The sequence below is a fragment of the Typopeltis vanoorti genome, chromosome 11, assembly GCF_054136105.1.
Source record: "Typopeltis vanoorti isolate ZY-2024b chromosome 11, IOZ_Tvanoo_1.0, whole genome shotgun sequence".
Classification (NCBI taxonomy): Eukaryota; Metazoa; Arthropoda; class Arachnida; order Uropygi; family Thelyphonidae; genus Typopeltis; species Typopeltis vanoorti.
The window spans coordinates 91,844,303-91,857,559 of record NC_143559.1 but is presented as its reverse complement, the minus strand read 5'-3'; the positions used below and the strand labels follow the sequence as shown (position 1 = coordinate 91,857,559).

Below are 13,257 nucleotides of genomic sequence, written 5' to 3'. Positions count from 1 at the left end.
GTGAGATTGTTTAAACCTCTATGTAAGCCCTGAAGATGCCAACGGATAAGTGTGGCGAAACTAGTTGGTTCAGTTAATAAAATTGATCAACACTTGATCGGTAAACCAAAAAATATTATTATTATTTAATTACTTATAAAACTTTGTTGTGAAACTCCATAATTATGGAAAATAAAACCCGGAGACACTAGAATATTTTCTCCATGTTCTTTGAGAGGACAGGAAGCTCTAGATTTAAGGTTATTGTGATCCCCTAAGCCAGTGTTTCTCAAAGCGTTGTATGCGGACCCCCGGGGGTCCGCGAAAGGTCTTCAGGGGGTCCGTGGAAATTTTAGGCTATGCATCATTAACGCATGGAATAAAATTTAAGTTTGAGATCGTAAAACGTTCCTATTTTATCACTGATATTTTAGGCTATGCATCATTAACGCATGGAATAAAATTTAAGTTTGAGATCGTAAAACGTTCCTATTGTATCACTGAATAAGGTACAGAGACATCTGCAGGCTGTGTAATACGTTTCTCAACAAATAGTGCAATTAAAGACAACTGGGTAAAAACGGAACTAATGAATCGCAGGCTCCCACATAAAATGCTGTATAGTAGACAATCAAAACCATATGGTGCACCGGCAACATATGGTTTTGTTTGAGTGAACGTGTTAAAACTAAGAAATATATAGTGAATGTGTTTCAGATATTATATAAGGAATTCGGTTGAAGAGAATTAGCATTTCAACTGAACTGTCGGCTTGCTTTTGTCAATTAGTAGCGCGATCTTTTGTTAATACCGCACCAATAATATGGACGTCTTCATAGCTGCTTTATCTCTACTGGCCTACCATTGCTGTCGGTTTCGAGTTCTGCTTTCACTAGCCATTTGTTGAAGGACTGTTCGTTAAATACGGTAATTTTTTTTTAGCTTTCAAATTCTTAAGTATGGATCGCCGGTTAAAGACTGGATTTTTAAAATGCGCAAAAGAGAGGAACATAGTAGATACAAGTAGCTGTCAGCAACAAGAAAATGTTGATAGTGTATCTGGATCAAGTGAAATTGATAAGTGTGTGTCGTCTGACATCTCTAAAGAACCAACTAGGAAGAAGATGAGAAAACTTCGTAAGTACGATATAAATTACTTGAAATGTGGATTTTCATGGACGGAAAATGAAGAGGAACCTATTCCATTATGTGTAATTTGCGGTGAAGCTTTAAAAAATGAAAGCATGAAACCATGTAATTTAAATCGCCATTTTGAGTCGAAACATAATGAACGCAAGGATAAACCTGTCGAATTTTTTTTAAAATAAACTAAAAAATTTGAAAGAATCTCAAAAAGTGATGTCGATCGTGTCAGGAGATGAAAACATGAAGGCTTTAGAAGCTTCATATCGTGTGTCGCTATTAATAGCAAAAAGTGGTGCAGCGGAAACAATTGGTGAAACTTTGGTCAAGCCTACAGCAAAAATAATAGCGGAAATTATGATCGGAGATAATGTAAAAAGATCTTTTGATAGGATTTGTCTTTCAAATAGTACCGTTCATCGAAGAATCACTGAAATGGCTGAAAATATAAAACAAACATTGTTATCCGATGTACGTAAGAGTCGTTATTATGCGTTGCAGGTAGATGAATCCACCGACATTACAAAATTTGCAGATCTTCTAGTGTTCGTTAGGTACGAAAAAATCAAAAAATTCATGATGACCTTTTATATTGCCAACCCTTGCCAGAACATACAACAGGAGAAGAAATATTCAACAGCATAAATACCTTTATGCATCAAAACAAGCTTGATTGGAAAAGTTGTGTTGGAATAAGCACGGACGGAGCGAAATCCATGGTCGGATCTAAAAAAGGGATTGTTTCAAGGATTCAAGCTGTTGCACCAAATGCAAAGTCGACACACTGCTGCATACACAGGGAGGCTTTGGCTACACACATGATGTCTACAGACCTAAGAAAAGTTCTTGATGAAGCTGTAAAAATCATAAATTATATTAAAGGCCGTCCTCTAAACGCCAGACTTTTCTCTCAACTTTGCAAAGAAATGGGAAGCAACTATACACAACTTCTTTTTCCATACCGATGTTCGTTGGCTTTCTCGTGGAAAAGTTCTTACTCGTTTATTTGAACTTCGGAATGAACTACAAGTTTTTCTTGATGAAAAGCTTGAATTGAAAAAGTATTTACATAATTGGAAATGGCTCAGTCGATTAGCATACCGGGCAGATATATTTACTGTATTAAATAGTCTTAATTTATCTTTACAAGGCAAGGAAATTTCTATATTTCATGTCCAAGATAAAGTGAACGCCACGTTGGCAAAAATGAAGTTATGGCAAAAACGGGTTGGTAATGGAGAATTTGACGCGTTTCCATCGCTTCATGAATTGCTCACAAGTTCAAATGAACAAATTGATGATGATGTGAAAATTACTATCATGAAGCATTTAAAAGCTTACAAATGAATCTAGAAAAGTATTTCCCTGAATTGGACATTAATATTGAGTGGATAAGATACCCTTTCAATAAAAACAAATTTATGCCAAAAAGTCTATCGTCAATAGAAGAAGAACAACTTTTAGAACTAGCTTCTGATGGTTTCCTAAAAAATAAATACAGTGAGAATACGTTATCATCATTTTGGCTACAAATACTGAATGAATTTCCTGAATTAACAGATAAAGCTCTAAGGTTCATTTTTCTATTTCTAAGTTCATATCTGTGCGAAGTTGGATTTTCGGCCCTTGTAGATATTAAGACGAAGAAGAGGAATCGCATTATAGATGTCGAACCGCATCTGAGATTGAAATTAACAACTATAGAGCCAAATTTTGCTGAAATTTTATCTCACCATAAGCAATTTCACTCCTCTCATTGATGATAAATTATTTCAAGTAAGTAAAACTTTATAGTATCTTTATAAAGTTTGTTCTATTAAAAATAAATCATATTTTTTGTTTACATGAACATATAAATTCAAATAAAATAGATATTTAATTTTTTTAATATTTTAAATTAATTTATTAATTTTAATTAATTTAATTTAATTTATTCGTTTTAATTAATTTATTTTTTAATTAATTCGTTTATTTTTGAATTAATTAATTAGGGGTACTTGGTAATAATACAAATTTAAGAAGGGGTTCGCGGATATCTGAAGTTTGAGAAACACCGCCATAAGCTGTAACTTTTAAGACCTGGTCTACTGAGTCGATGTTAGGTTATCTATACTGAGGCAGAGGCCCCTTTTAATGTGAGCTGTAGCTTGTAAAGCTTGCATGCGAGGGGACCTGTACTCCGGCTATGAAGACAAAGCATGTTTTTACGAAACTTCAAAACTTCAAGCTTCCAGTAGACATGATATAGCGGCATCACACTGAACGATTAAAAATCATTTGCCATTGCTTAAAGATATTCTCTCTCTCTCTCTCTCTCTCTCTCTCTCTCTCTCTCTCTCTCTCTATATATATATATATATATATATATATATATATATATATATATATATATATATATATATATATATATATATATATATATATATATATATATATATATATATATATATATATATATATATATATATATATATATATATATATATATAATGTGTGTGTGTAATTTTCATCAGGTGAATAACTGGTCATTATACTCTGGCGTTAGAATGTACATGTTTGGGAGTCGCCGATCACTGACATGGAGCGTAGTGCCATGACCTTCAGTTTATGAGAATGTAGGATGTCTACTCTTTGTAGATGAGTTTTCGAAGGTCACAGTAGTGAAGTACTGGAATCGCTGATAAATGCCAAGGTTATTTTTAGCCCTGACAAAACATTTTCTTTACCAAGTTATTATATGTGTGGATGTCATGGAAATTGGTGTTTTTTTTTTTTTTTTTTTGCTGCTTCTTTTAGTTTCGTAACTACTGTTTTCTGATTCCATCTATTATTTCTAAAAATATCGCATATGTATATGACACTTTAATAATTTAAGGCAATTAAAGAAAGAAAAACAAAATGCAATAATCAGATAACTATTTTAAATAACAAAAATAAACATTTATTCAACTTTTTTTTTTTCCATTCTGAAATACACATAAAATGAACACCACTTACAATTATGTTTTAATATACAGCATTTTGAAGTTACACATACTTAGACAGTGACGCAACTTATTTTTGTTTCTCCCACTCTTTCATGGCAGAGTTTCGTGGTACGGTTGGTTACGTCATCACAGTTTACAACTGAAATGGCAATCACAAGTAGGAGGAAAGGAAAGCAGTTCATTCTCCCTCTGAAACTTCAGACGGTTGAAATTTAAATATATATATATATATATATATATATATATATATATATATATATATATATATATATTGACAAATTAACAGTTTGTTAATTTTTCACGTTTTCTTCTTTCAAGGTTTCAATTTAACTCTTTTCGAACAGCAGATTTAATGTCCACATTCCATAAAAGACAGATGTTGTTTGAATAATAGTATATTTGATTTAGACAAATGCAACATTGGCATACCCTGCTATCTGTCATTTCGAAGTAACGTCATCAATCAATTTCCAACCATTATCATTAACCTGTTTTTATGTCATTTGAGATCCGTATTTAACTTCCCCCAATCCTCCGGTGAAGTTTTTTTCGATAAATTCTTCCAGTCGAGATTGTGACTTCGAGTAGTCATGGTTTTTAGCACGTTATTGATTTTTATGCGGCATTAGCGAAAGGAGAGTTCTGTAACGTGGTCTAGATTTTTCACCTTGTTCTTTTCTGTTTTTAGGTCATGATTCCGATATCAAGTGCAATTTTAATAGTATTCTGTGCATAATATTCACTTACCACATGCAGATATATATAATATTTATAATATCATGTTTCCATACTTAGAGGTGGGGTGGGGGGGATGATGTTCGTGTGATGGGTTGATTACAGCCGAATCAGCCAAGACTATAAGGCTGTGTTGTCTATAAAATGCCTGATATAAATTATATAAATCATTCACTGATCGTTCGCTGATATAAATAAGTAGTTAATGTGAATACTATTGCTATTGATAATTTATATTCCGTGAAGTGCACGGTTTGGATAAACAGAATTGGATATCTGTTTGGTTTTTGCTATTTTTCTGCTATTAGTAGTGCAGTGTTCATGAGAATCACAATAACAGTCCTGACATCCACACTGTCAGTAGCGATTCCATAGGTTTTGTAGCATTTTGGAATCAGTTTCTAGTACTAACTATATTCTAGCGGTATTTTCAAACACCTCTTGCTCTGAAATTGTGGAGATATTAAGGGGGGGGGGGAATTCCAAAAACAGTGAGTGATGAATAGTAAAATTTAGAGGTGGGGGAGATAATGATGTGCGTGTGCTTGGTTGATTACAGCCGAATCAGCCAATATACAGTATTTTATATACTGTATATTGGCTATAAAAAAACTGTTGAGCATAACATAAAAAGGAAGGTGGAATATATCGGAATGTGTCAGAATATATAGAGATAACAACTCCGCTTGTGATCACTGCTGGGGCATTTCATCGTGGGAAAGTAGGTTTTATTTCTGACAGGATGGAAAGGATTTGAGGTTTAGAAGTGCATGAGAAAAAAATGTAGTTTTAATACTATGTCCTCTGGAATCAGTAAAGTGGATTGCGTGGTGTTTCATGTATTAAGAGGAACTGACAGCTGTAACAGGAGATGTGCAATTGTTTGCCTGTGATACAAAGATAGGCAAGGCAATCAGGAATGCTACTGATATCCAGCACTTACAAAATGATTTGATAGGCTGGAAAATTGGACAAAAGAAAATGGCTGTCAGTTTAATGTTAGTCAATGTAAAGTTATGCACTTTGGCATAATGAGATTTCCAACTGCATATTATATCAGCGGGATTATGGTACAAGAAACTAGTGATGCTAGTGATCTTGGCGTAATGGCGGATAGGAATATAAAGCTTAAAGCTCACATAGCAAAAGTTGCAAATACAACTCAGAGGATAATTGCGATGTTGTATTGAACCTTGACATTTAAGTATAAGGAAGTCATTTTACCTCTTTATACGACCACACCTGGATTATTTTGCGCAGATTTAGTCTTCCGAGTTCCAAGGGGATAAAGAAACTGTGGAAAGGGTGCAAATAAGCGTTACAAAAATTATATCCGGTTATGGGATTTAGATTATGAAGACAGATTGCGAGCATGTGGATTGCAGACTCTAGTTAATAGGAGAAAGAGGGGTGATATGATAGAGGTCTATAAACTTTTGAATGGATATTATAGGATATCGACTGATGAAATTTTTCATTCTATGGAAGGTAGGGAGAGAACACCGGAGCATCCAGGTGTTCTCTCCCTACCTAAAGGGGAAGTTAAGTTTGTTCACAGTCAAGAAAGGGACAAAAGCTAGGTTTTTTTTCCTCTCACAGAGCAGTGAGTGAATGGAATAGTTTGCCTTTAGTGGTATTGAGTGCATCTAATGTGAATGAATTTAAGGGAAGGTATGACAGCTGCTTTAGGTGATGTATAGCCTATGTCAGCGTTTCTCAACCTTTCTAAGCCCAAGGACCAGTAAAATGCCTGTAACAATTCTACGGACCACTAAGTTTTTTTTTTTTTCGATAATTTTAATTTTTACTTTACTTATTCAATTTTAATGTATTTTGTTTGGATAATTAAAAAATATATAATTTATTTAATTAATTTAAGTCTGCCTGCGGACCACCTGTCCTATCGTCGCGGACTACCTGTGGTCCGCGGATCACAGGTTGAGAAACACTGGCCTATGTTAATGAGTCCTTCATTCCTTGAACTCAGATAATAATAATAATAATATTGATTTGCTGTTCAGTGAAAAGTTTTTGGACTGTTACTGGTGAGGATTAGCATAGATTTGTTAAGAGATGCTATTGTTTCATTAAATTTCTTACCTTTCATATTTTTTTTTTTTTCAGAGGCATTTGACAGGGTGTCACTTGAGAAATTTATTTAAGTTGCAACGTATGAGTTAGATATCAGGTTTCTGGACGGAAAGTGGCGTCTGATAGATATTGGGGAATTCTATACGGGAATTATCAAGGAAGAAGGATGGTTAAAAGTAAGGGTTCCACAGGGCTTAGCATTACAAGTCTTTGCCGTTTAATCTTTATGATACTGTTCGTGGATTGCAAGGAGATATTCAGGTTTTTCTAGATAGTGTCAAGCCTGGAAATGTTATTAGTAATAGTGCCAATTTTGCAGTCCTAAAGGGTGGATTTCAATAAGGTTGACAGGTGAATGGAGATGTCATGTAAGGTATCACCGATATATCGCTAACGTAATCTGATCCAGAGGACGACCAGCAGAGATAAAAGAGAGGAGTGGAGTGATGATTCCAATGTATATATAGCTCTGATCAGACCACATCTGGATTATTGTGTTCAAATCTGATACCAGAATTTCAAAGGGATGAAATAATCTTGGAAAGAGTCATTGTTAACTCTTTTTTTTTTTTTTTTGTTAACCTTGGCGGATAACAAAAATGATATTAGGATTGTATAATGGTAATTATGAGACTGGGGATATTCAGACTGCAGAGTCAGGTAGATAGAAGACGAAGTGATAATATGATTGAAGCATTCTTGTGTCGTGCGCGCGCGCGCGCGCACGCACGCACACACACACACACACACACGCGCGCGCGCGCGCGCGCGCGCGCATTTTTCCTTCAGGTTTCCTTCTTTCCTTGTTAGTTAGAAATATTTTGTTTAAATAATTCATTTATCAAAACTGCTTCATCATAAAATTAAGCAAACAACTTTAAATTGGATTATATCAGTCACATTATTCTTTTCTCCTTCTTGTGTAATCTGGAAACTAAGTAATTAATAATAATCAACTGCATAAACGTATAAAATTGCCACATCTAATATTGGTTCGTCTCTAGGGATCTACAGCAAAAACATAGATCGTTGCCAGGTGTTTAGAATTAATATTTAAATATCACATAAGACGATTTTTAATTATTAAACATTGTCAAAATACCACTTTGTAGTTCATAATGGCTTCGTATAGTGTTTCTAGATTTTTATCGGTTTATGATGGATGTATAATATTTATATCACACAACCCCTTTATAAATGCAGTGTGTGGTACGATAATAGTATATATAGTAGATATTTCTATCAGCGATGTAATCCAAACTCGTGGAGCAATTTACCATAACCATCAGAACACTTGATTAACAACTTTAAAACAGTGATATTGGCATATGATCAAGCTCATCTTGCACGCTCATTTGAACAGGACCAGTAATTTCATTTGCTAGAGACAATTTTAACGAATTAGTAATCAAATTGATAATTATTTCCAGTATATAATCCCATGTCCCTAGTCCAGAAATATCTATCCATATTTGTCTGATATCATTCACTTTAAAATTTTCAATTTTCGGTTTTTTCCCACTATATAGTTCCTGTTTTATCTTAATAAAAGCAGATAATTCTCTCACTGTTATAGCGGCATAGCCTTTAGGACCTATATTAGCAAAATGGGCATAGAAATCATACCCGCCTGTTAAATTTTTAAATCCCAGATTTGCCTCTAAAAATACTGTATTATTGTCATATGTCATTATTACATCTCCAGTACGACATAGTGTCGATAGACCATACAAAGTTCCATTGGTTAATTCAAGTTGACCATAAGCAGTAAAGAAAACCATCTGTTTTCGAAAACTTTCTTTGTGATCTGGTAGATTAAGAGGATCCACTTCACTTGTCTTCATATGTTCTCCAGCTTGTTCAAGAATATTATCGAAAATATTTACGGACTCTTCTTTAACCAGTTCTTCAGGTATGAACTGAAGCTGTTGATCCATTTCATTTTTTAAGTCATCTTTCAGTTCTTCTAGAATAGATTCCTTGACTTCATCGAAAATAATTTGGCTTAGTTGATTTAACAACGTGTTCATAACACTGGACCATGCACCACCTCCAAGCAGATTTTCAAAATGTAATTTAATGTCTTCCACTTCTACGTTAATGTCTATGGAGCCCACTTCCAATTTCTGTGCTGTAGTATTTAAAGCCGTTGACGCATGGATAGTAACATGACTTATATTCATCCAAAAGGTACCATTCCCCGAGAGTGTGAAGAAAGTAAATGATCCACCTAATACGTATTCTCCTTCAAGCCGTAACATAGGTATATATAAATTCAGGCTTGCATTCATGTGTGCAAGATTTATTTTGACACGGCGTATATCCAGCTGTCGAAGACCATATATTAACATATCCCATAACTGTCCTTTGATATCGGTAAACGTTCCGCTTTGCGAAATATTAAAGTTCGGTACAGGAAAGGGATCGTGGAGAAACTCTTGAATTAGGACATTTGGGTGTATACTTCCATCATCTCTTGTAGCTTTCTCAATTACATTTTGAAAATCAATCACAAAGTTTTCATCTATGTTTCGACGATCTCTTGAAATATCTTCTTTGTCTGTTCAAGAAAGAAAAAAATAAAAATAGTGTAGTACTAACATATTTTACTATATTTTTACATTAGTAATCTCAACACTAATTTATACTTATATGTTGTAGAAGTATAATGTTTAGATCAGTAGTTCTATAGAAACCTGCCAGAGATTGATTGGAGCTATATAGGGCCATTCATATGAAGTCATCATAAGCGTAGACATGCATGCTATTGATTTTTTAGAAGGTTAATGTCTTGCTAAAAGCATTTCTCTGGAGGGTAATTAAATTAATCGGGCAATGTTCACTTCGGTATCCGATTAAAAATGCTATTATAGAAGGTCAATATAGAAAGTTACCATGAAGAAAGAAAGAAGTATGGAGCAACTGTAATGTTTTATAGTTCATTTGAATCTTTTCATGACTGCTTTGTCTTGAACGTTCAAATGAATGAACATAAAGTTGTATGTATACGTATGGAGAAGTCCCTTGTGATACTGTCCATGGATTATTCTAGCATTTGATACAATTTGCTAAAAGTGGCTGGCGATAGCAAATGTAGAACTACTATGAGGTTGCGTCGAAGAAATTAAGAGTACAGCAGAAATATACGAAATCTCAGCAGAGATTTTTTAATCAATGCTGTGAGAAATACTTGAATGCGTGTATACAGCTGGTAAGAGTCATCAAGAAAAATAAACTCGCTTAACGAACAACGCTCAACATTGTTAAGGAACTCTACCGCCCACAATGGGAATAAATCGAGTTCACTGACTGCATTTCAGATTAGCAAGATGTAGTAATGCTTCTCAATTTTCTATCAACAAGAATCTGCTCTAATACAGACCTTTAGTTGTTGTTGTTGTTGTTTCTCAGAGAATCCTGTGTAGGCTGCAGTATGATCAACAAACCCGGATTGTTCCAGTTCATAGTACTCAAGATATTTCTTAAGATTCTTGCCACGAACACCCGCAGTTCTGGATAAGCCAAATTAGTCACACCACCCTTGCAAGAGATCTGGCAAACACCAGTAGTATTTATGGAATCCCTTGTGGGGAAAATTTATCCCTCAAAGAACCCAAAAAATAAAGAAAGTTTCAGAATAGCTCAGAATGCAACTTTAAGATCAAGAGTTTTCTCAGCAGTGTACTTAGGGGTCCTATTGACATAAATGTCAACCACACTGTTAACTTCTTCTTGACTTTTTAAAGTTAAAGCTTGAAGAAGGGAATGTTCAAGGAATCTACTTTCTGTCTAATGATTTTTGTGACCTTCTCATCAGTGAGATAAAAAGCATATAACACTTTTTCATCTACAACCACTCAAGAAGAAATTAACCGTGTGATTGACCTTCATGTGCGAGAGGTCAATCTCTGAGCGCATCACCAAGATACTTAGGTCTCGTGACCTTCATGTAACATTCCATCTTGTCGGAAAGTTTTCTTTCGCTTCCTCTGCTAGCATTTCCTGTTGTTTATCAGATTTTCATTTTTGATTTAGCTTACTCAGACCCACCTGGAAGATTTGCTGTTGATTGCAAGCCACATAAAAAAATACATCAAGTACCAGAACCGGGAAAGTCTTCGCTTATAGATTTGCATGGGATTTGACGGATATCCCAATGTAATATAGGGTTCCTTATAAAATTCCTGTATAAGGAAAATTGTAAAACATTAGTACATCCTCTTAAATATGAACGGAGCAGATGGACTACGTTGATCAAATCATGCTCAACATGCTTATACGTTGACCAAAAAATGCCACAAATCAAGAGATTTATTTTGGTAAAAAGTATTCCTTGTTTATTGATTTTCATAATGTCAACTTACTATGCAATTAAACAACAGATTCTTACTAAAAATAGTATACACATTACTGTAACTAATAGGTTTTAACTGTTTATTAGGACAACTACAGATGTTATTGGAAGCATATCGCTGAAATGCACCTCTTTCCATACGTAAATAAACTCCATATGCCCCTTTCTGTTTGAATAGAAACATATTCTTATCTTCATCCAATATTTCATCCCAGTATAAGCAAACAATAAAAGTTTGCATATGAAGCATCTCAACGATTAGCTACTTGCTAATGGAGAACGACTAAAGTCATTACAAGTTCGTTCAAGATATCCCACAATCGGACTGACACCTGAATTTTGGCCTTTTATGAACAAATAAATACCCACTCTTCTTAGAAAAAATGTGTCATCAAAATAAAATATAGAATTTTTAAATATATATATATATATATATATATATATATATATATATATATATATATATATTTCATCTTTCTTTTTCCTGTAAGGTTCAACAGTCTCTCACGGCCAAGAACCTGCCATTGTAGAAACTTGATTACTGCTTATGATGCGTGGTTAATCATACCTGCATTATCTACTGTATCTGTATATTGCGTGTGTTCTTCCGGCCGGTTTACTTGTTTTGTGGGATAAAAACTCTTCTATCTCCATATGAGAACAGCAAACTCATCATACCTTGAAAAGCCCTGATAAGGGTTCTTCGCGTCTTAGACGAGATCCAAACCCAGGTCTTTCCAATAAAACAGCATTAATAACCAACTACAGAGCATTATTTATAACCGGTTCAACAACAAAAAATAATAAATTTATTTATTTATCAAGTTTTTCACACACATCGCTACTTGGTACTTTTTTGAAGAATACGCTGCTTGGAAAGAAGTCAACGGACACCATAGTATCAGGAACAAACAGCTATATCACCGGCCTTAAAAAGATGTAGGGCCTCTTTTTTGCTGCGATGACTACAGCAATTCTACTGGGCATACTTTCCACAAGTGTACAATAGCGATCAATGGTAATTTTGGACCATTCTTCTTGTAGTCATGTAGTGATGTCCTGGAATGTTGTAGTGCGGACGTCCTTGACCTCACTCAACACTTCACTTCATTCCACAGATGTTCGATAGACAATGCACCTTATAACACGGTGCATTGTCTTGCTGAAAGAGACAATGGTCACTGCCGTAGAAACGCCACAAAGTAGGAAGCATTACATTTGTCCCAGAATGTTCAGATACCTCACGGAGTTGAATGTTTGTGGTATCACAAACAGAGGTCCGAGGCCAAAGAAGGAAACACAGGCATAGCATCACACCGTCACCTCCGAATTTCATAGCTTTGGTTACACACTCTGGTTAGAGACGTCCACCGGGCACCCGCCACACCCACACTTGTCCGTTTGCTCGGTAGAGGATGTGCGTGATTCGTCGCTTCATAATACAGCTTTCCAAGTTTCCATGTCCCACTCTTTGCACCAATGAAGACGACGCTGTATGTTAGTTCGGATAATGTGGGACTTGCATATTGGGGTCCTACCATGGAAACCCATGTTGTGCGCCTCGATTCTGAATGTGTTTGTGCAGATTCGTGTTCTAGTCGATGCGCGGAACTCCGCATTCAACATGTCGGCCGATGAATGATGGTTTTTACATATTATCTTTTGTAGCACTCGACGGTCATGTTCGGTGTGTGGTGAGTTGTTCATTGCGGGTAGCACTTGCAGTTGACTCCCTGCGCTTCCATCCGAGTATGGTATCATTGAATCGAACTTGCAAAATATATACGATGTCATATTGAAACTCCGTCAGTTCCCTTCTCGATGAAAAAGTGCGGGTTCACATCATCGGCCTATGAAAGAATTACAGAGGGCAAGTGAGACTGTTCATAGGAGAGATAGAAAAAGGGGAGAAAAAAAAAGTAGAAAGAGTTGAAGAAGTAGGAAAAGGCCTCAGCTCATAATTCTCAT

General features: G+C 35.1%; 1 protein-coding gene across 1 annotated transcript in view; it reads right to left on the bottom strand.

The window, feature by feature from the left end:
• Positions 1-4,354: 4,354 nt before the first annotated feature.
• Positions 4,355-13,257, bottom strand: part of LOC150101850 (uncharacterized) — a 30,828-nt gene continuing 21,925 nt past the window's right edge. The window contains exon 2 of the mRNA XM_090400206.1: positions 4,355-9,495. Within this exon, the coding sequence (XP_090256332.1) occupies positions 8,243-9,495 (1,253 nt within the window). The 3' untranslated portion in view covers positions 4,355-8,242. The remainder of the gene's footprint in view (positions 9,496-13,257) is intronic.